General features: G+C 39.3%; 1 protein-coding gene across 5 annotated transcripts in view; it reads left to right on the forward strand.

The window, feature by feature from the left end:
* The window catches only part of MAPKAP1 (MAPK associated protein 1), a 230,153-nt gene that overhangs the window by 78,246 nt on the left and 128,883 nt on the right, over positions 1-23,024 (forward strand). For all 5 annotated transcript variants that reach the window (XM_060014148.1, XM_060014149.1, XM_060014151.1 and 2 more), the window contains one exon: positions 21,523-21,695. In XM_060014148.1, the coding sequence (XP_059870131.1) occupies positions 21,523-21,695 (173 nt within the window). The remainder of the gene's footprint in view (positions 1-21,522; positions 21,696-23,024) is intronic.

The following is a 23,024-nucleotide window of genomic DNA, read 5'->3' on the forward strand; positions in this document are numbered from 1 at the left end:
CCTCTTTTCTATTTTCTTCCTCTGTGTCTCTCTGAGTTGCATTCTAGGTAATTTCTTCAACTCTATCTTCCAATTCATATGTTTTCTCTTCAGCTGTGGAACCAATACATTTGCAGTTTTAGTCATTGTATTTTTCGTTTCTAGAAGTCCCATCTTGATCTTCTAAAGATCTGTTTGGTAATTTTTAAAACTTTTATCGTGAAACATTTAATAATAATTTCCTTAGTTCCTTAGTTCATCCTTATACCTACCACTTATGTTCATTGTTAACATTTTTCTGTATTTACTTTATGTTTTATTTAGCCATTTCTAAAGTGCCATTCACTCTTAAATACTTTAGCTTGCATCTTCCAAGGATAGTGGCATTCTCTTACTCAGTTACAAGATCAGGTCACATCTTGAATAATATTTTACAGTCTCTTGTTCCTACCCACACTTTAAAAAAAAATTTTTTTATTGGAGTATAGCTCATTTACAATGTTGTGTTAGTTTCAGGTGTACAGCAAAGTGAATCAGTTATACATACACATATAGCCACTCTTTTTTTTCTTTTCTTTTCTTTCTTTTTTTTAGATTCTTTTCCCATATAGGCCATTACAGAATATCCTACCCAAACTTCTAATACTTTAAAATTTTTCTTTAAACATTTATTTTATATTGTGTTTCTGATCATTCTGTTAACTCTAGTCTTTGTGGGTCTTTTATATAATGCATTCTATGTTTTATGATTTGGGGCTGTAACTCATTTCTTGCAACTTTTTTTTTGGAATTATTTGAGACATGTCAGTTCCTCCTGAGAGGGTTTGTTTGCTTCTGCCTGGTACCTGGGAGTACTGTCAGCCCAGATCAACTTTAAATTCTTGGTTTGAGTCTTTCTGGTCCATCAGGTAATGTGAATTTGGTATGAAAATCTTATATGAAATGTTGGATTGTGGTTATAAAGTCTCAGAAAAAAAAATTTTTTTGGATAAGCATTTTTCCTCATCGGGTGGGGAGACCTTAATTCTAATTTACTCCCACGTGTAGGTCTTTTGGGTTCCAGCTTTATTATAGATTATGAATGGGCTATCCTGTGTATCCAGCTGACCAAAAAAGCAGATACTTAATATCACCTTGCTTGGCAAATACCATCATTAAGGCAAAAATTGTGTTCTGTTTCCTTTTCTGGGTTTCCCTTTTCATTTAAATTTTGGGCCTTTGTGAATTCCTTAAACACTTGCCAGCCTATAGGGTAAAATAAATGTTTTTATATTATATATATTTTTTATATTTATCAAAATCTTTAGTTGTTTTCTTTTAGATGGTTGGTCAGGGTACATACTTTGATATGTGGCTGAAATAGAAGTCTTTTAATAAAAATTTTTTAATGTGTTATATTAAATGCTGTGGAAAAATACATATTACAGAAGGAAGAGAAAGATGAGACAACTTATATATAAATATATCATGGTTCTTGATTTCATGAAAATGTTGATTCAAAATATAATACAAGGCTCCCCTCCCCCCCAGAAAAAAAAGCTTTAAAATATATTGGTTTGAGAGGGAATTATAGCAGATAAAGATGGTGATCTTTTGAGTCAGTCAGACCTGGGTTTCCACCTGAGTTCTCTCACTAGCTGTGTGACCTTTAACAATTTCTTTAACTTCCTAGGAATTTATTTATCTGCAAAATGGAGTGATGGCAGTTTTGAAGATCAAGAGAGATACGTAGAGGGCTCAACCTAGTGCCCGCGTAAATGTTAGCTCTTTTTAATTTTTGTTACTGTCTTTCCAGAAGTGTTCACCGTGCTAATACAGAGTGTTAAATGTGAAACATCTCACATTACCCATGTAATAGTGTAAAATGGAATATGGGTACGTGGGAGAGATGGCCGTAAAGGGAAAAACAAGAAAGGTACTACAAGGTTAGAAGATGAGGAGGAAAGCAGTAAGCTTGGCAGGTGACCAAAGCCAAGGAAACCCTCTGGCTTCCCTCAGTTTTCCAAGAGCAGGATTTCTTAAGGATGTTCTCTATTCTGGCTTTCTTTTTTTAGGGTTCTGTTCAGTTAGTTGTACATCCCTACACCTTTGGGTCACAGGGAGCTCTTACTTCCTGTGGCCCAGTGGAGTTGCCTAGGGTACTTTAGGAGAAGGAAGCTTGTTAGGGATCTCAAGGGTAGTTAGGGATTTTCATTCTCACCAGTTCAGCAAGTAACCATTTGGTATCCCCAGAGTTCTGCAAGTACCTTATTAGAAAAGAAATACAGTTGCATTCTTCTGAATAGAAAAATTTATAATCAACACAAATACAGAAATATATATGCCATGCAGCGTCAACATATAGTAGATAGTAGCTTTTAGACTTCTTTCCTCTTCCCCTCGGTATGACTCAATCTAATTCTTGTATAACTTTTTCATTGGGCCCCACTGTGGAACAACAGAAATAAGAGGGAATTGTGTAGCCCACTTCCATCTAACCTTTTGCTCTATATTTTTGCATGCCCAAAGACAAGAAAGGTGTGTCTTATTCATTCATTGTCTTTATATATTTCTGTTGGTACTACTGTTGTCACTTTGGTTTTTTAGTAAAGGAAATTGGCTTATTTGAAACGTTTGTCTTAATCCTCTATGGAAATATCAGTTTACGGGAAGGTTAAGGCAGCTCCTTTAGGTTCCTCTCAGTCTCTGCTGCAATTGTCCGAAAGGAAACCCCAGGGAAACCCCTGAGCACAGGCGTTGGAAGAGCAGTGGCTGCACAGAAGACAACACTTCAGGTGCTTTATCAGGTACTGTCTGGAGAGCAGAAATAATGGTTTGAAGGCGGAAATGCTGATGTCTCCACTTTCCCAACTTAGCACAAACATCTTCTTTATCTTTGGTGGATTTTGGTGCCACAGAGGCCGCTCCAAGAAGCCTTAAATGCAAGTGTGATTGTTTTTACAGTCCTGGCTTTGAAAGCATGGTGTTTGGGGATTTTCTTGACTTGAAGGGAATGGATTCATAGCATCCACTGTCAGTGCCATTCCCCTTTCTGTGATGACTTGTTCACTGTTTACATGAAAGGATTCAGGAAGTATGAGAGGTATACATAAATAGGTAAATGAACAAACAAGTAAATAAAAAGCTTTGCTGCCTTTGTCACATAGCAAAATGGCTTGACTATAACATAATGGGAACACAGCAGCTATTTGATTACAACTTCAGGATTTTTCCTTGAAACTTCCAAGCATGTCTGATTTTTTTTTTTTTTCTATCTTAAATAACACTATGACATGGGAGGAGAAGTATCCTAGAATGCCATGGTTGCAAGGGACTTTTGAATGCATCGTCATCCCAGTCACTGTAGGTGCTGGTGTGAAATACTCTCACTACTGGTGCTTGCTTGCCCACTGGCATGTCCATCCTTTGGAAGGCCCAGAAAATGATTTATAAATTATTTGCTTCTTGCCCAGTATGGTGTTTGTTTGTTTGTTTGTTTTTTAACCAGCCTAACCATTTTTAAGTGCGCAGTTCAGTGGTATTAAATACCTTCGTAACGTTATATAATCATCACTACAAGTGTGTCTCCATAACTCTTTTCATCTTGTAAAACTGAAACTTTATACCCATTAAACACCGACTTGGCATTCTTCCCTCTCCCTAGTCCCTGGCAACCGCCATTCTACTTTCTGTCTCCATGAATTCAACTACTCTAAGTATCTCATGTAAGTGGAATCATACAGTATTTGTCTTTTTGTGTCTGTCTTATTTCACTTAGCATAAATATGCTCAAGCTTCATCCATGTTGTAGCATACTGCAGGATTCCCTTATTTTTATTTTTTAAAATTTTATTTATTTATTTTTTGCTGCATTGGGTCTTCGTTGCTGCGTGCGGGCTTTCTCTAGTTGCGTTGAGCAGGGGCTACTCTTCGTTGCGGTGCGCAGACTCCTCACCCTGGTGGCTTCTCTTGTTGTGGAGCACGGGCTCTAGGAGCACGGGCTTCAGTAGTTGTGGCCTGCGGGCTCTAGAATGCAGGCTCAGTAGTTCTGACGCATGGGCTTAGTTGCCCCACGGCATGTGGAATCTTCCTAGACCAGGGATCAAACCCGTGTCCCCTACATTGGCAGGCGGATTCTTAACCACTGCACCACCAGGCAAGTCCCTCCCTTATTTTTTAAAGCTTAATAACATCCCATTGTAGGTGTATACCACATTTTGCTTTTCCATTCATCTGTCAGTGGACGCTTGGATTGCTTCCATTATTAGCTATTGTAAATAATGCTGCTATAACATGAGTGTACAAATATTTCTTCAAGACACTGCTTTCCATTCTTTTGCATATATACCCAGAAGAGGAATTGCTGGAACATTTGGTAATTCTAATTTTTAATTTTTTGAAGAGCTTCTATACTGTTTTCCACAGTGGCTGTATCATTTTACATTTCCACCAACAGTGCACAAGTTTACCGGTTTCTCCACATCCTTGCCAACACTTACTGTTTTCTGTTTTTTTGATAGTAGCCATTCTGATGCATGTGAGGTGGTATCTCGTTGTAGGTTTTTTTTTATGTATAAATTTATTTATTTTTATTTTTGGCTGTGTTGTGTCTTCGTTGCTGCCACGGGCTTTCTCTAGCTGCGGCGAGCGGGGATCTACTCTTCATTGCAGTGCATGGGCTTCTCATTGTGGTGGCTTCTCTTGTTGAGCACAGGCTTTAGGCACGCAGGCTTCAGCAGTTGTGGCTTGTGGGCTCTAGAGCACAGGCTCAGTAGTTGTGGCGCACGGGCTTAGTTGCTCCATGGCATGTGGGGTCTTCCCAGACCAAGGATCGAACCTGTGCCGCCTGCATTGGCATGCGGATTCTTAACCACTGTGCCACCAGGGAAGCCCCTTGTTGTAGTTTTGATTTGCATTTCCCTACTGATTAGTGATGCTGAGCATCTTTTCATGTGCTTATTGGCCATTTATATATATCTTTGGAGAAATGTTTATTTCAGCCCTTTGCCCATCCGTATAGTTTCATTAAAAGCAAAACAAGTAGCTTTGCAGTGTGGCCATGCAATTATAAGTGATGAGTAAGAACTCAGGCTCTGCAGTTAGAAAGCTCCCAGCTTCACCAGCTGTGTGACCTTGGGCAAGTTACTTCATTTCTCCAAACTCCCATTTCATCTAAAATGGGGAGAATAGTTGACTCTATCTCATTAAATTGTTTTGGGATTACATAAACTAATATTATGGATGTCAAATATATGGGCTAATATTTGACCTATAGTAAGTGTTTAATACATGTTAGCTGCTGTATTGTTGGCATCATGAGCCAGTCATAAAAACACCTTTTATATCTTGGTCGTCTTCCTATATTGATAGTGTAAGTCATTCCGTTTTTGAAAATTTTCTGTTGTTTTTCCAGTTCATGCTACTCATTGTCTCAGTCACTATATTAGGTAAAACCATATGGAACTGCAATTTTTGTGGATCATAAATGATTGAATATCAGAGTTTCATGTGATCTAACTTAATGTAGTAGAAACTATCTGAGTGTCTAACTGCCAGAGTGCCTAGTATGCTATTTTATTCATTCTTCCCAGATTCCCTACAAAGAATATATCATTTTCCCTGTTTGGGGTTGGGGAAACGAAGGCTTAGGGAGGTGAACAGATTTGCCTGAGTTTACACAACTTGTAAGTAGTTAAGCCAGAATTCAAACCCAGGTCTGCTGAATGCAAAGTTCATTCATTTTCTTTCTAATTTCTACCATATGAACAGTCTTAGAGACACCCCTCCCCTATCTCTGTGCCCAGTAAAGATGAAAGTTAGAGAAACTACACCATTTCTTCTTAGTTGCCAGTGATTTGGGTTTTCTTTAGTGCAGTGAGGATCATGTTCTGTGTTCATGTACATTTGGGCTTTTGTCCCTCTTTTTCACATTTGAAACACAGCATCTGCAGTGTTGGCTGTAGTCACCCAGGCTCTGCCTTCCTCCCATTTCTCATTGCCATCAGCATCACCATCATTTGTTGAACATCTGTTCTGTGCAGGGAATGTGCTAGTTGCTTTATCCATAGTATCTCAGTGTCCCTATAATTATAGAGAATAGGGGCTAAAACCCTTTACAGGATGGAAGGAACTGAGGCTAAGTGGGATTATATGATTTAGCTGAGGGCACAAGTCTATCTTGCTTCAGGGTCCTCGTCTTTTCTGCAACACGTCATTTCCTCCTATTCTTAGAGAGAAGGGAAATGAGGATAGCCTTTCTACAGAATAATCTGTAGCATACCTTGGTGTGTTATCCCTACTGAATTTTTCCTTCTTTCTTTTCCCACTCCTTTCCCCTTAGGCCTTCCCTTTCCCTCTCCCCCTTTTCCTCCCTCCCTCTCTCTTTTCCTTCCTTCCTTCCTTCCTTTTTCTTTCTTTCTTCCTTCCTTCCTTTCTTTTTCTTTTCCTTTTCCTTTCTTCCCTCTCTCCCCCCCCTTTCTTCCTTCCTTCCTACCTAATGAAGTTTAAATACCAAGATTAGGAAACTGCTTAATGTATTTCCTAAAGGAAATTGAATTCTTTAGATATTCCCATTTGATTTTTCCCCCCGACACTAAAAATTATCTCCAAGTTTAATTTGCTTTCAGAGGAATTATCATCCTTTATTTTTTTTAGTATTTATTTATTTGGCTGCGCCGGGTCTTAGTTGTGGCATGTGGGATCTAGTTCCTTGACCAGGGATCGAACCTGGGCCCCCTGCATTGGGAGCGCAGAGCCTTAGCCACTGGACCACCAGGGAAGTCCCTCATCTTTTAAAATATACTACTAAAACAAGTTAGATTGAATTCTTTTTAGTTTCAAAAAGAGTGACCTTTTCAGATTTTGAATGGAATCTTTTAAATAATAGGGTTTGGAAGTAATTGCTTAATATCTGAGTTCAAGATAATGATATAACATGTTTGAGTTTGAGTTCTAAGGCTTTCACCCTACTTATTCCTAAACTAGATAGCTGGAGCCAACTTTCTTACTCACTCCATGAACTGTGTTGGTGAAACCTCTTCTCTTTGCAGCTGGAGGTTGCACTTTATTCCTTTGTCGTTTCATTGTTTCCTTTAGGGTGAGGGAGAATAATTAAGGAGAACATCTTTTCTGAGCAGCTGGAATCAAATTCCAGCTGACTGCAGCACCTGTGAAGATGGCACCTCTGCCCCTGGGTGGCAGGGTGGGATGCCAGCCGTGCAGCCTGGGACAATGGGCTCCAAAGTGCAGAGACACGGCCGTGCTGCACCATTCCTGCCCTTCTGTGAGCTTCAGATGGCAGTAACACCAGTGAATGCAAAGTGTCTGTTTTAGACTAATTAGAGGGATGATTTGTGAAACGGTGGCTATTTATTTAATTAATCACCAGCACAAAGCCATAAAATTCATATTTTAAAAATCCCTGTTAGTTTGCCATGTGGTTAATAGATTGGGGCGCATTAAAAAGTGACATGGTGATGTATTAAAAATGTTCCACCTAAGGTTCCTTCAGGAAGGAAGGGAAGCTGTCTGCTTTCAGATGCTGAAGTGTAACCTGCTAGGATTTGACCTGTCTGAAGTTTTAATATTTGTAAAGGCATTTATCTTTTGAATAGCATCTTCATTAGGACATCTCCTTTTGGAATATTTCAAAATATAAGTATGTTTGTAGAATAATTTTTAAAATTACAATTAAAGTTAATTTTGTTGCAGTTTCTCTTAACAATGAGGAACTATATTTTCCCATTAAATTATACTATGTTTCCTAAGCATAGCAGTATCTCTTATAACAGAGGTTATTGTTTTCTATTTTTGGGTGGGAGAGTCATTTAATTAACTCTTTAATTAAATCTCTTTAACTATTTAATTAAAAATAATATATTTGTTTCAGCTGTCAGAATTGCATTTTGTTCTGCTCATATATATATATTTTAATCAAATGGGCACAGGGATAATTGCTGTACTTGGTCAGTCTCAGGTGAGATGAATTGTCATTTTTGAATACTAAGAATAAAGATAGAGTTGACTCATTCAAGAGATGACACTGGCATTAAAAATGAGAAGGAATGGCTTAGATTCTAACAGATGATAGTGGTTTTTACACATACAAACTTCTAGTTGATTTTCAGTATACATAAGTGTGTATGTGCAGGCCATCTTGCATTTTAATACTATTTGACGCTAAGCTTGGTATGGCTGTGATTCACTCTTTTTATTTAAAGAAATTATTCTGCACGATCAATGTTCCTGCTAAACAGTCACCCCAAATTTTTAAGAAAATGTGTTGCTCAGGTGGATGCTTGTAAGGAAATTGTCCAGCCCTTAGGATTGTGTTTCTCCACTGTGTTGTATAATTACCTGCTCTGTTAGAAGGGGAGCAGGAATAAAACATGAGTATGTTAATGCAGCCTGGAGCTGATGTGGTGGTGATGATTACAATGCAGATAAAGCATTTCTCATAACTGCTGTTGCCTACTGGAGCCTTTGAAACATCTGGACCTTTAATTGAAAAATTGTGTGGTGCTGTGCAAGGCAGACATGCTAAGTGAAGTCACTAATTTAGAATACAAAAATATAATTGATAAAGTGTTTTATTTACATTGTATTTAAATATTCATACTCTGTTATGCTTTGTATAACAGGGAATTACTGGGTTAAATTTTCATGAACATAGACAGTTTAAACGAGATAAATTAAGTGAAAATGTTAATGGAATTTTACACTGGAACCAGAAAACCGTTTGCTCCAGGAGGGTGTGTACATTTGCATCTGTTGGGGCCTTTTAGGAAAGCAAGGTTAGGTCTTATTCTTTGGGTTTTTGCATTTTAGAAGAACTAACCACCAATTGGTAACATTGTTGCATTTCATTCTTGTTATTGCTATCATATCTTGTTATTTAGGTAAAAAAAAAATTGAAATGTTTCTTGGCATAATGGTAAATGGCTCTAATGGCAACATTATCGCCCAATAAACTGAAGCCTTCCCACCTCTTGGGGGCAGGTTATCAGAGCCTGCCCAGGAGAGTAGAAGAGCTGGTGAAGGGCGTGCAATTAACCTTTGTCCTGCATTTCGCAGCAGGGGAACTGACCTAGCAGCCTTCCGAGGAAATCCAATTTAATTTAAAATGAATTTGAAAAGACAAATTAGCCATATCTATTTTAATAAGATAAAATCCCGATTCTCCCTGTGTCTGGTTTAGTTAGGACCTCAGAGGAGATCGGACTGACTAAGACTCAGGATGAACAGGAGGGAAATAATGCCAGAGGGCTGAGGAGAAACCCGGGAGACCCTGGTACCCGAGTGATTTGTCAGTTCCTGCAAGTGAGCAGGCCTCGCCGCTGCCTGTTTCCACAGAGAATTGCAACCTGAGATGGGCCTTTGTCTCATCAGACCTTTTGCTTGTGTTGGAGCTTGTGCCATGTTGATGTCATAGGCAGCTTGCCTGTCTCTCCAAGGACCAAACTGTTTTTTTCTCCCTTTGTCATCATCAAAGCACATTTGGGTACTACCACCTGGGTAGCCACTTTTAGTACAGATACACCTCACAATTACTGATGAGGCTCTTAACCCAAGAGTAAGGATTCTCTGGGGCCCATGAGTTGCTACTTGACCACTGCTTTTTGAGAACAGAAGCGGAGGATTCTGCCTACTCTTAAGGGAGCTGGTGTTCCCTTGTGTTTTTAACCTCTGAAACATGGTGAGTGAGGATTTATTGAGCCCCTTCTATGTACCCAACAGTAAAGAACTATTCCTTTTATTGTATCTGGGATAAAGGCCTGAGAGTCAGACTTTTTGGATTCTTCTCAATTGTAAATTTTATATATAGTTAGAAGTGAGTCTTCCCAACAGGAAGTGTTCTCAATAAATAATAATCTAGTTCTTTTGCTCCTATTTATGTTTCAGTATGTACTTTCAAACTGTTTAATGCAAACTTTCTCAGTTGGCTCTTTGCAGTTGTATCATTTTCATAATGTAAAAAACATGTATTTTCTGCTGCAGACAAGCATCTTTCTTTGTCACCAGGGGTGTAGGTCCTTTGTGTGGCCTTTTCCTATTGAGAATAACACCTATCCCACTTATTTCACATGTGCATTTTGAGGATGAAAGTGAATGTTGTAATTGGAGAAATATAAAGCTATTTATTTCCATTTTGTCTGATGTTTTTACATTGTTTGCTAGGAGGTGCATCAGGGACTTGAATTCATTATAATTACTGAAGAGACATACACTGATTGATCAAATAAAGTAGTAAGCCCATTTGTGCCAAGGCCATCTAATTAAATTCTAACTTTGGATAAGCTAGATATGCGTGAAAGATTAATTTTAAGAGGTTTTTATGAGTTACTGAATTATGATTCAGTGAAATTTTTGAATTATATCATTAAGAAACATTGAGTCTTAAAGTGCTTAAAACAGTCATGAACCTACTACAGTATATAAATTTGTGGGTTTTAAAAAACTATTCAAAATCAAGGACACAATATAACTTTTAAATTGTATATTGACATTTAAAACTTTTGAAACATTTAACCAACTGAAACCCTGCAAGAAGTGAATATGATCGATGCACCTGAATTATTTCCTTCAATATTTATACAATTTTATATTCTCCAAATACTTCACTATCTCTGGAATTAAATTGTCCTTGGGGTACTTGGAGGGTTGTACCAGATTTTCCATATAGTTTAGGAGGATGATAATGGCTATACTGTAACCTTTTCTAAAGATACATCATCTAGTAATGGAGCCAAGTATACATTCCCCATTGAGTTTTAATTTTAAAAGTTGATATTAAATCTTAAAAAGACTCATTGTATTATGATCATTGATAGAGTTTAAAACATGTAACTCTTCTTTATGGTTTTAAAAAACCTATTTTTACTTTTAAAGCATATTGCCTTTATTATATAAATGATTTAATAATGAAGAGGTCCCTAAACTTACCCTAGGTGATGGGGCTTAGTTCATGCAAATTACCTTTCCCTGATATTCTCATCATTATAGAACCCATTGTTTGTATAATTAAATGCAAAGTGCTGTGTAACATTAATGATCTAAAGAATCCCACAATGGCCATGAAAATTCAAAATGGACACTTTACATCCCATTATGCTTTCAGATGACTGGATTGTGCTTGTGTGAGAGCACCTCCTGGTACAGGCTATAACCATCCTGAGGCTGAATGAGAAGAGAATGCTATGGCTCTTCTCTCTGAAGAAATAGAGATCTTTTCCTATTGCCTCTGCTTCTCAACCTTGTTTGAAGGGACTTTTTGTTGAAGATCTGCCTGGTCTGAGCAACAGCATAAGTAAAAGTAATAAGAAATAATTGACACTGTATGACAATTTGCAGTTCACAGAGCATTTTAACATGCTTTATTTTTGCTTCGTACGTCCAGTGAGTCTATTGAGGTAGTCTCATCCGTGTTTCGTGACTGAGGAAATTGACTTTCAGAGATGTTATGGGCTTGCCCAAAGTTACGCAGCTCAAGGCTGGAAGGGCTGGGTGCAGACCAGTTCTGTAGACTCTGCGGAGAGGTCCTAAGCAAACATAATCATAAAATGTCATGGTAAAAACTGACATTTTCAAGGACTGCTTTCTGAATTTAGACTTCGAGAAAACGGTTTTTATTCCAGGTGCAGTATGGGTAGGCTTTCTTTTTTTCCCTTCATCCTCCCTCCTTCCCCCCCACCCCCCATTTTGTAAAATTTCTTACCTGTATTTAAACATGAATGATTGCTGGTCTTTCAGTCGATGTCTTGAAAAAAAGAATTATTCAAGGCTATTACTCAAATTTCACTTGATAACAGATTGCGTAAACCAGTAGCTCTAGGCATTTCTTCTTAAAGTGAGAAAAGACAGGACATCAAACTATGGCGGGTTTATTTTAAATGGGGAGGCTCCTTGAGAGCACCAGCCCCCTTTCTTGTTTCAGGTGCGGGACTATAAATTTATATTTGTCACAGATGTTACAGAAAGAAAATTCAAGAAAATCATCAGCCTGGGAAAAGCCGAGGGAAATGTCACTTTCTATACTGTGCTGTACGCTGAGAAGGGTTACAGCGTGGCTCATACTGCAGTGTTTAGGAACTGAGCTACTTTGTTTGAGGTCCTCATGTATGTGAAGGGGTGTCTGTGGAAGTGGAGGTAAGTTTGTTCCAGGTTTCTGAGGGCTAGAACTAAGATCAGTGAGGAAAATCTGCAGAGAAAGTGTCCCTCAACGAAAAAAAAAAGTTCTAGCCGTCAAAACTGTTTGCCTGCAGACTGAAGCCAAGGGTCCACTTCAGAGGGTGGCAGGGACCTCATCAGTGGAAGCTGTTCAGGAGACGTCGTAGGACAACCCTTTGCTGAAACTCTTTTGAAAATTCCCTGCAGTTTTAAAAGTATGAATGGTAATAAAGTATTTTTGTTTGTTTTTTTTTTGGTTTGTTTGTTTTTAAGTCTATGAATGTAAAAGTAGAGGGGAAAAAAGGCAACTTAATGAACAGCCAACATTTCCTGAGTATTTACCGTGGACTAGGCACAGTGATAAGTGCTTTACATGCGTAGTCTCATTGAATCCTTTCAACAAATCCATGAAGAGGTACTTTTATAATACACTATTTCTGTGTGGAAATAGTGACCCAGAAAGGTTAAATAAAATTGTCCAAGGACACACAGTAAGTGGCATTGCTGAGAACTGAACCCAGGTCTTTCTGACTCTACAACTTATACTTTTAACCACCACACTGCAATGCCTCGCTTGTCCCAATTAATAGAATAAGGATCCTGGAGGTACCCAGACCAGAACTTGACCTTGTTAAAGAAAGAGTGACAGTTGACGTTCTTAATAATAAAAGCTTAATGGAACCAAGGTTGGTGATTCAGAGAAAATTGAGATTTTGTCAATTTGATCTTAAACTTAACTTGTCAGAAAATACAGTGTCCAGTGACAGACTGTAGGAATGTTTTTGACAAATTAACTTGACTGCAGGTGCCAGATCAGGGAAATGATAATTTAATAGGCTTTAAGCATTCCTGATTTATTGAGGGTTAAGATAGCACTACAAAGCCAAGCCCCTAGTTCTGAATGGATTTGTCATAGAATTTTATGCAAAATCTATTCATAAGTTCTGTGCCACCATTTTGAATGTACAAAAGTGAGTTCTTTGCCTGAGCTCATAAAGCCAACACTTACTGAGAGCAGAATGTTTCAGTATGGGGTTTGGGGTTTTTGTTTCCTCTTCATGTAGCCATGGTCAATTAAACCTGGCTTAGACCAGAATTAGGCTTGATTTTGTTTAAAATCCTTACTCTGATTAAATGAAGTCCCTAAATCATCATCAGAGTAGTGGTAATCTGAGACCCCTGTACCAAGTCTGGGTATCATGTTATTAAAGACTAGGCCATTTGTAGACTATAGCATTCTTTGGTCCTTGTTAAGGGAAGAAGGTACTGGTGGAATGGAACTGCAGCCATTATTTAAGAGAGTTTTAAGTTTTGAAGGCTACAAATAACCCTTTTATCAATTTGCATCATTATATTGTCAGGATACACTGATATATTTATTTCTACCTTAAAATTACATATAATGATCTGCTTGTGCAGTTGTGACTAATGGAATAATGTTGCCTGCTTTTTGTCTCTTTAATTGCAGAAGCCAAGCTGTCTATCCTTACTCTGTTCCTTTCCCCTGACAGAGAAATTGAACACTTAGCAACAGTTTTGAGATCTGATATTCAATTTATTACTGACAAACCTTGATGTTAAGTAGTGCTGTTAACTGAACCTTCTGTCCTTAAGACTTAATTCAGCTAACTCACTTGATATGAATGTTTCTTAATTCAGGATGATTTGGAACTGAATGCTATCTATTGTTCTTCCTGCTTCCCTCATTTTGGAAATTAGCAGGTACATAATTTTGAAATCAACTTTATGATAGGCAGCAAAATGTATATTATTTTAATTAATGGGATCAGATGGGAAAAAAATCTGGCACAGATGTAATGTTTTAATTCATCATGTTGAAATTCTGTGTATTTCATTTCTGTACCCATTCATATTCCATATATAGAAGTTATTTTAAATTTATTATCTTTACATTTTATGAACTAATTATTAATTGGGTGACCTATAGTTCATAGTACTGATATTTCATGATTGGCTTAGAGACACTTTTTAAAAAAAGTGAGCTTTTGCAGTATATATCACAAGCCACAAAGCACTGATACTCTTTGGCCTAGTAATCTACTCCTTAGAATATATGTACAAACATTTATAGAAGAGAATGTTTCTGAGAATATAATTCACAATAGTGAAATATTAGAAACAACGTCCATTTAATAATAGGGGAACAGGTTGATAGTACCTCTGTATGCTATAATATAATGCAAGAGTTTAAAAATCATGTGTTAAAAGAATATTAATCATTCACTCCATCGATATGTGTAAGTAACTACTATATGTCATCCCTATGTTAGGTGCTGGGGATATTTTAGAGGAGAAAGAGGGCTCCTGAAGAATGGCCTGGGAAGTGGAAGAGGTATAACCAGTTTACCTGGGATACGAGAGAAGTGCTAGGTGTGGTGGGTCCATTTTGAGAGACATTCTGAGGACTTCTTTCAATTCAGTAAGCTAACACCACACCCCTGCTATATTCTTTGCCCTTGGAGAATACAAAATGGGTGAGATACAGTTTTTCCCTTTACAGTTACATGAGAGGGTGGGGAAGGAGGTTGTAATGGTAGGTAGAGAAAAATGAAGCCATAAGGCTATGCAAGTCAGTTTGTTAGGGGGCAGAGAAGAGGAAATTAATTTCGACTTCCACCTTCTAGGAAAAGGAGACATTTGAATTGAAGGACAGAAGAAGAGGTACACTTCTTGATTAGCGGCTATGTGTCAGGCATTTTATATACATTTTATTTGCTTTTCTAAGTAAGGGAATGGAGGTTCTGAGAAGTACAGATACCTGCCCAATGTCTCAGGTCTAGCAGCTAAGGAAGTGGCAGAGTCTGGATTCAAACCTGGATCTGGCTGACCCCAAATCTATGCTCTTAACTTCTCTTCAATATACTTCATTGATGATACATTGGGACCAGATTGCAAAGGGTATTAATTGCCATGCTAAAGAGCTGGAATGCTAACACTGGGGAGAGCCATCATGTATTCTCAGTGATAGGCATGTTCAGTGATTAGAGAAAAATCGCTTTGATAGCAGTAAGGAAATTAAGATTTGGAGAGAGGAGAGATTTTAGAGACAGGGAGATAGTTGGGAGATTGCTACAGCAGTCTTGCTGAGAGATGATGAAGCTTGAACTAGGGCAGTGGCATTGAGGAGGAAGATTTGAGAGATTTTCAGAGACATTTGAAAGATGAGACAGAAAAAAGAGTTAAGGTTCTTAGCTTGAGTGACAGAGTAGGTGGTGAAAGCCTTAACTGAGATCAAATATAGAATGAGAGACAAGCTGAAGGAGGAAACAGGTCTTGGACATGTTGAGTTTGAGATTTGCGTTGCATTTGCTAGGCCATCAAGTCGTGGACAGGCCATGTGATATGAACTCTGGAGTCTAGTTGTCTTCATCAGTTGCAGTTGTGTTGAGGAATAGTTTTGCTTCAGAAATACTTTTCTTTTTGTTCTAAAACCTGAATTAGGGCCATTTCCTGATTTAGGGGCTGCTCTGGAAAGAGTTGTTCAACTCCAAATTAGTTAGCTCGATATGGGTTTATTACTTTTCATTTTTCTTTGGTAAAAATTACTTAACTTGCCGTTGAAAGGTGTCTGAGTTAGATTTTCAACTTATTTTTTCCAACAGCCTGTCACAGCAACTGGCACATAATGTGTCCTTAGTAAATTCTGCTGGATGCCTTAACATAGGCTACATTTTCAAAGTTGATCCTCTCTTTCTCTTACCTAAAACTCTTAAGCTCTGTGTAGTAGTTCTTTTTTTTTTTTTTTTTTTTTTGCGGTACGCGGGCCTCTCACTGTTGTGGCCTCTCCCGTTGCGGAGCACAGGCTCCGGACGCGCAGGCTCAGCGGCCATGGCTCAAGGGCCCAGCCGCTCTGCGGCATGTGGGATCTTCCCGGACCGGGGCACGAACCCGCGTCCCCTGCATCGGCAGGCGGACTCTCAACCACTGCGCCACCAGGGAAGCCCAGTAGTTCTTTTTATCCCCTTTTTTCTCATTTAATTATAATATTTACTATTTTGTTTCTAATTATAAAAGTAATAACATGCTTGGTATAGAAAGTGCAGAAAAATATAAAGCAGAAAATTAAAACTAAACGCTCATAATCCTTTGTCTCAGGGAGAACTCATATTCACTTTTTTGTATATTGGTATAGAAGGTGTTTAAATACAGTAAGTGTCTTTTCCTTGGGCTAGTGGTTCTATTGGATGGAAGGGTAAGGTTTTTATTTTTTATTTTTTTATCTGGGAGGCCTTTTCCAACCCCCTTTAGTCTGGGTTGTTTCTGAGCTCTCGTAATAGCCTGTACTTTCCCTCTTAAAGCTTTGATCACAATGTACAGTATAGACCTTCAACAGACCATGAATTTGATGAAGGTCTGCATTTTGTCTTACTTAATTTTGTCTTCAGAGCCCAATATGGTGTTTCAGTGGGTGTTTGTTGAATGCATGAGTGATTGGGAAAGATGGAGCTAAACCAGTTTTCCCTGTCTCTGTGGTGACCCTTTCCTTGTGCTCTAATTATGCCTCCATTTCCCCACTCCTGTGGAACACATAAATTGCCATGCAGTGAATCTGTATATGATCTTTGTTTATTGCTGGTTGCTTTTTAATAGTTAGATGTTACTCTTTGGAATATTGCTTGCCTTGATGTGTGATGAATACTTTTAATTCTTTGGTCACTTTTTTTTTAATAAGTTAATTACTTTCTATTATATTGATGGATTGTTTTATGTTTTAGATGATTCTCTCTAAATATTGCAACACAGGGACTATTAGATAGAGCTAACTGCCACCACCTTTTGAGTTTTTTCAGAAGAGGCTCCTTATTAAAAAATATATAATTTCAAGGTTTGTGCAAGGCACTTTTCTCCTGTCATCAGTGCCTCAAGATGGAATTAGAAGATTAAAAAAATAAAATGCTTCATTCATTTAATAAGTATCTGCCATATTTATTCTCATAGTTTTCCCCACACTTGCTATTTCACTATGAAATGAAGAGGGTAAAGGGATGCGTAGGAGTACCATATAACTATCTGCTTTCATTTCCTAAACAGTGGTGACTTGCCTGCAGTCAGCTGACAGTGGCAATGATCTCTGGAGTCTCAATCCTTACCGGTTCTCCTTGGGCAGCCCCTCAGAGTGCTCCTTCTGTAGGAGACTGCTTTAGGCAGTGCTGTTGGCATGTTTGTGAGAAGGAGGGGGAGATGATTTTCAAGCCTTGGAGAGTGGGAATTGATTATATTTAGGATAACTTTAGTGAAAGAAGGTGTTGATGTTTAAAGTAGAGGCCTTTGAGTCAGACAGACATGGCTTTGAGTCCCGGCTCTTCACTTTGGTTATGAGATCTTGAGCAGATGACTGTAGTCTTATAAGCTTTAGTTTTATCATTTTTATTATGAGGGTAATGATAGAACCCTCCCTCTTATAGTGATTGTGAAAATTAAATGAGATAACTTAGGCAAACGTTTAGCAGAGTTTATTTAGCTCTAAATAAATGCTAGTTTTTGTTATAATAATAGGTATTATTATTAGGGCTCCTATAGCATCCATCTTTGGCCTCATGTGACCTTGTAATAGACTTGAGTAATAGAAATGGGTCTGATTATAAAACTTAGGTCCTTTCTAATGTACTGTGCTGCATTTCTAAAGCACTTTATAGTTTGCAAAGTACATTCACATTTGTCATTTCATTGAATCTTTGTATCTTTAGATATTGTGATTCCTATAGCCCCTCAGCTCCAGTTCTTCAGAAGAAGGAGGAGGAATAAACAGAAATAAGGAGAGCAGTGACAGCAATTAGGGGTTCTGAAAATGAGGTTGAGAAGAGAGTGGTAAGAGGGCTATAAACCCACTCCAGAAAGATTGCCACTGTTTTAATTTTAACCTTTTGACTGCCTGACAGGATCAAAACACTAGCTGTTTAGAGACATCTTTTCTAGTCCTTGGAGTTACTACTTCCAAGCTGAAAAATACACGCGCACGTGCTCGTGTGTGTGTGTGTGTGCGCGCGCACGCATGTGGATGCGTGAGAGGGATAGGGAGAGAGCATTATGTAGGAGAATTACTTTTTTATTATTTGCTTTATAACGTAGACAACTCAGTAAAAAAAAAAAAAACAGAAAAAAACCCCAGTGGATCTAATATTAGATGCTGGGTTATTTGAGAAGTGGAATCTCTCTAAAAATGTTTTTTAAACTGATTTTATGTATTTCCTTACCCTAGTTCTGATATTTTTTCCCACCTTATTAGATCGATAGAATTCTGTATAGAGTGTTAAGGAACCACTTGATTGCTCAAGTCCCTCCATCTCCATCTGCTATCAGGAAACAGACCCATAGAAAAGGGCAAGTGAGATGGATGGAAGAAACTAACATTTATTGAGTTCCTACCATGTGTCCCAGTAGGCATTTGACTCATTCATGCATTCATTCTGTAGTTCAACAGATTTTTTTTGGAGAGTCTTCTGTGCGCAAGGCACAGTGCTAGCCATTGTGTATAGAGCAGTAAACAAAGCAGACGTTATTATGATTCCCCTCATGGAAGCTCAGAGGCTAGTGGGGAAGGCATACACTGAAGATGTACATAAATAAATATATAATATCAAATTGTTAAGTGCTCCGAAGGAAATGAACAGCATATGTGTGAGAGGATAACTGTGGAAGGGTCTTCTTTCTATAGGATTATCAGTGGAGGTTTCTCTGAGGAGGGGTCATATGAGCTCAGCCTTGAATAACAACAATAATAATAATCCTCACAAGAGTCAGTCCTCTGATAGATAGCACGTCCTATTATTATCATTTTATGTATGAGGACATGGAAGAGCAGAGAGTTAGGTAATCTGCCCGAGGCCACATAATAGAGGATGCAAAAATCATGAGAAAGAGCCTTCTAGATACGTGAATCTAGCAGTAGCACTTGCTATGGCCTTAAAAGGGGAAGAAGCAGGCAAGGTACACACATTCAGGGCACTTCTAGAAGTCTGGTGTAGCTGAAGCACGGGGTTGGGGGGTGGGGGGAGAGTGGCAGTAGATGATGTTGGAGGGCTAGGCAGGGGTCAGATCACGCAGCACTTTGTTGCACACTGCATGGAATTTGGATTTTATTCAAAGTATCATAGGAGCCACTCACTGAAGGAATTTCAACAGGAGTGTAACATGATCAAATTTGATGCTGCAGTTTGGTATCCACAGATTCAACAAACTGTGGATCCTATAGTACTGTAGCCCATATCAAGTGAAAAAAATTCACGTGGAAGTGCACCCTCGCAGTTCAAACCTGTGTTGTTCAAGGGTCCACAGTATTTTTCATCTGTTGGCAATACACGAGGGAAGGACAGGAGCTGAAGGTCAAGAGGTGAGGTTCATGGGAAGTTTGAGGAGAGAAGCAAAAGCATGCGCTAGTGGTCTCAGGTGGGGTGCAGGTTGGATCAAGAGATATAATAGGCTTGCTATACAGTGTTGAGTGTCTGTTTGAGGTTTATCATCATGAATTTAAAGTAAAATCAATCTGTACAGTTACATGATTTTTCTCCAGTGATGTTTAGCTGGGCAATGCAGAGGGTTGGGTTCATACAAGATTGGGGTTCTGTGAATTGTGTCCAGTGGAGGAAGAGAGTATAAAAACTGTATTTGCAAAGGAACGATTATAATGGCTCATGTAATCTGGAGGGTGGTATTGGGAAATAAGGGTGACTGAAAGATAATTAAAAGGTGGTGGTTCAACAGATTATAGGTTGGAGAATTTGAGGGACTACTTGAACAGATGAAGTAGAGGTATATTGAAGTGTATTCAGATTTTAACCCTGTGGTCTAGTGGTTAGGATTCGGCGCTTTGACTGCCATGGCCTGGGTTCAATCCCTGGTCCAGGAACTGAGATCCTGCAAGCCGCATGGTGCAGCCAAAATTTAAAAATAAATAAACAAAAGTAAAATTACAAAAAAAAGTGTATTCAGTGAGTGGATGTTCTAACTTGAGATTTTGGAGTTAGTGCAGATCTCTGGTGTACCCACCACAATAAGTGATTTGAGGTGGTGGATGAAAAGGCACTGGGGATGATGTGGTCTAGGGATTGAGACACTTGCGTATTGGACAGATTGTTCTTTTAGATGAAATTGCCAGGAATGGTGACAGGAATTGGAGTGGGAAAGACTATGAGCCAAGAGCTCAGGCCTTCAGTGAGGGAGGAGAATGACCAAAGAAAGGGTGGTGGGTAACAGAAAAGGAGAGGGAGAGGATGGTGTAGTTGGATGGCTTGGGTCTCAAAGGAACAGGGGTTTTTGTAAGAAAGGAGAATTAATAGTTTGGAAGTAGCAGGAACAAGAATACCTACTCCACCTCCTGGCCTTAAGGATTTGGGGGTTAAAAAGAACAAAGCAAAACAGTCTTCTGGACAGCAGAGGAAGTAGTATCCTTATGATCAGCAGGTTTCAATTAAGGCAAAAAGGTGGAGGGAATGTTTTTTAAAAAGAAGTAATGATGGGGCTTCCCTGGTGGCGCAGTGGTTGAGAGTCTGCCTGCCAATGCAGGGACACGGGTTCGTGCCCCGGTCCAGGAAGATCCCACATGCCGCGGAGTGGCTGGGCCTGTGAGCCATGGCCGCTGAGCCTGCGTGTCCGGAGCCTGTGCTCCGCAATGGGGGAGGCCACAACAGTGAGAGGCCCGCGTACGGCAAAAAAAAAAAAAGTAATGATGTATGGAAGTTTGCTGATTAGTGCAGGAGTTCCAGAGGAGAGTGGAGGGTTTGGGAGGGAGGAGAAAGAGGTGTGTGGGAGGGATTAGGGACATGTAGATCAGTGTGAGTATGGTTATTAGGGCAGTAATAAGACCAGAGACCCTTGAACTTCAGTTCAGATGAGTGAAGTAACAGATGTACTGCGTAATGGAATTAGCCCCCCATCGTCTCTGAGAAGGCAAGCCCCTGGTTCCAGTACTGCTAAATGCTTCCTCGGAGAATATGGCAGCTTATCCCAAGGTCTCAAGGAGTGATATGGCAGTTTTCAGGGAGGGCAGTTTATGCCAAGGTCTGATGATGACTTTTCCAAGGTCACACTGAATAAGTAACAAAGCAAATCTCCTGATACCAAACGTTAGGTCTGCTCACCACTCTGATTTGTTTATTTTAGTCGTAGTGCTCATTTACCTTACTGCTGGCAGAGCTGGATCCATTAGAACATTAGAAAATTAAAATTAAAGAAGAAGAAAAAAAACCCTTAAAACTAGACAATGTTTCCACTTTGGGACCACCCCAGGCTCATACGCTGGTATGTGCAAAAGGGATGAGAACACAGGCCCTGTGCGAAAAGGATGAGAACACAGGCCCTGGAGGGCAGTCGTTGTAGCTCAGTAGGGTCTGCATGACCGGAACTGTGTGCTTTACCCTCATGCATGTGCTCTGTCCACAGGGTCATGTAGGCACAACAGCAACCAAGAAGATCGATGTCTACCTCCCCCTGCACTCAAGCCAGGACAGACTGCTGCCAATGACCGTGGTGACAATGGCCAGCGCCAGGGTACAGGATCTGATCGGGCTCATCTGTTGGCAGTACACAAGCGAAGGACGGGAGCCGAAGCTCAAGTAATCCTCCCTCTTTTTGGCTGCTCTAGTCTCTGGCTCTCTCCTGGCCACCCATGCTGCATTCTGGGCCCGGTCAGTCTTTCTAGGCTTTGGCCTGGGAGCCAGACGTCCACACTGATCCAGGTCAGGTTGCTCACCAGATCTTGGGCCTGTGTAACTCAGGCTTATCTCAGAGAGTTTGCTTGCAAACAGACTGATAAATTTGTGAATCCAGACATGAGGAAATGCATTTTAGCAGGATCCAAACCCTTTTGTGATGCTTGCTGATAAAAGGAGCATGGGCAGTAGTGGAGGGAACTAGTGTTTGTTGAGCACCAGTCATGAGTTGGGCATGGTGCTGGGCACTTCATACCTGATTTCTCATTTAATTCTCCCGCTTCCTGTGAGGTGAGCATCATGATCCTCATTTTGCAGAGGAGGAAGCTCAGGATCAGAGAGTTGTTTTTTGCTGAAGTTTACACCAGTGGGAGATGACAGAGTCAGAATTTGTTTTCCAGTCTGCTTGATGCCAAGATTATTACTTTATTTCCTTTTGGTCTGAATTACAGTTTTCTTTGTTATCAGTCAGTGATCAATTTTTCTCTCAATTACTAGACTCTATTCCTCATTAAACTATTATATTAAAAACGTAGTGCTTGAAAGTAGAATCTCTATATCTGTACATCATAACTTGAACTTTAAAGTGGTTTGCTGCATTAGTTCTCCCATATTTGAATTTCTTATCTGACAGGCATCCTCTCCTAGTTTTATGTGCCCTTCCCAGCAGTAGGGTTTGGGATACAGCTAAATGTAGTGGATGCCTTCATTTTGGAAATGGATTCTCATGGAGGCTTTCTCTTCTCACATTTTGAGTTAGAATGGTCCAGTCTGTTAGATGTGTGTGTGTGTGTTTCCTTTAGGTACATTAAATTTGTACTTAAAATTATTCTTTCAGGTTCTCATTGACATTGCCCTCCACTTTGCCTGAAAAAATTGTGGATATGAAGATAATCCTTATTGCTCCTATGGCAATAGAAAGCCTTTTCAACCAGGATACCATGTAGGCTCAGAAAAGGGTTGAGTCTGCAGCTGTGCTCAAGGCTGAGCTATGGTGTTGTCCCTTTTCAGCGTGAAGTGGAAGCAAGCAAGTGCTAGTTACCTGATGTATGTTGTCTGAGTTAATCCTTAGAACACTGCTTGATGCAGGAACCAAAACCAAGAGAGGCAAAGGAGCTTGCCCAGGGTTACACAGCAAGTAATAGGAGTTGAACTGTGACATACATTTTACAGATGAGGAAACTAAAGTGTAGAGAGGCTAAGTAACTTTTCTAAATTACACAGTAAGTGGTA

Source organism: Delphinus delphis, chromosome 6 (genome assembly GCF_949987515.2).
Source record: "Delphinus delphis chromosome 6, mDelDel1.2, whole genome shotgun sequence".
NCBI lineage: Eukaryota > Metazoa > Chordata > Mammalia > Artiodactyla > Delphinidae > Delphinus > Delphinus delphis.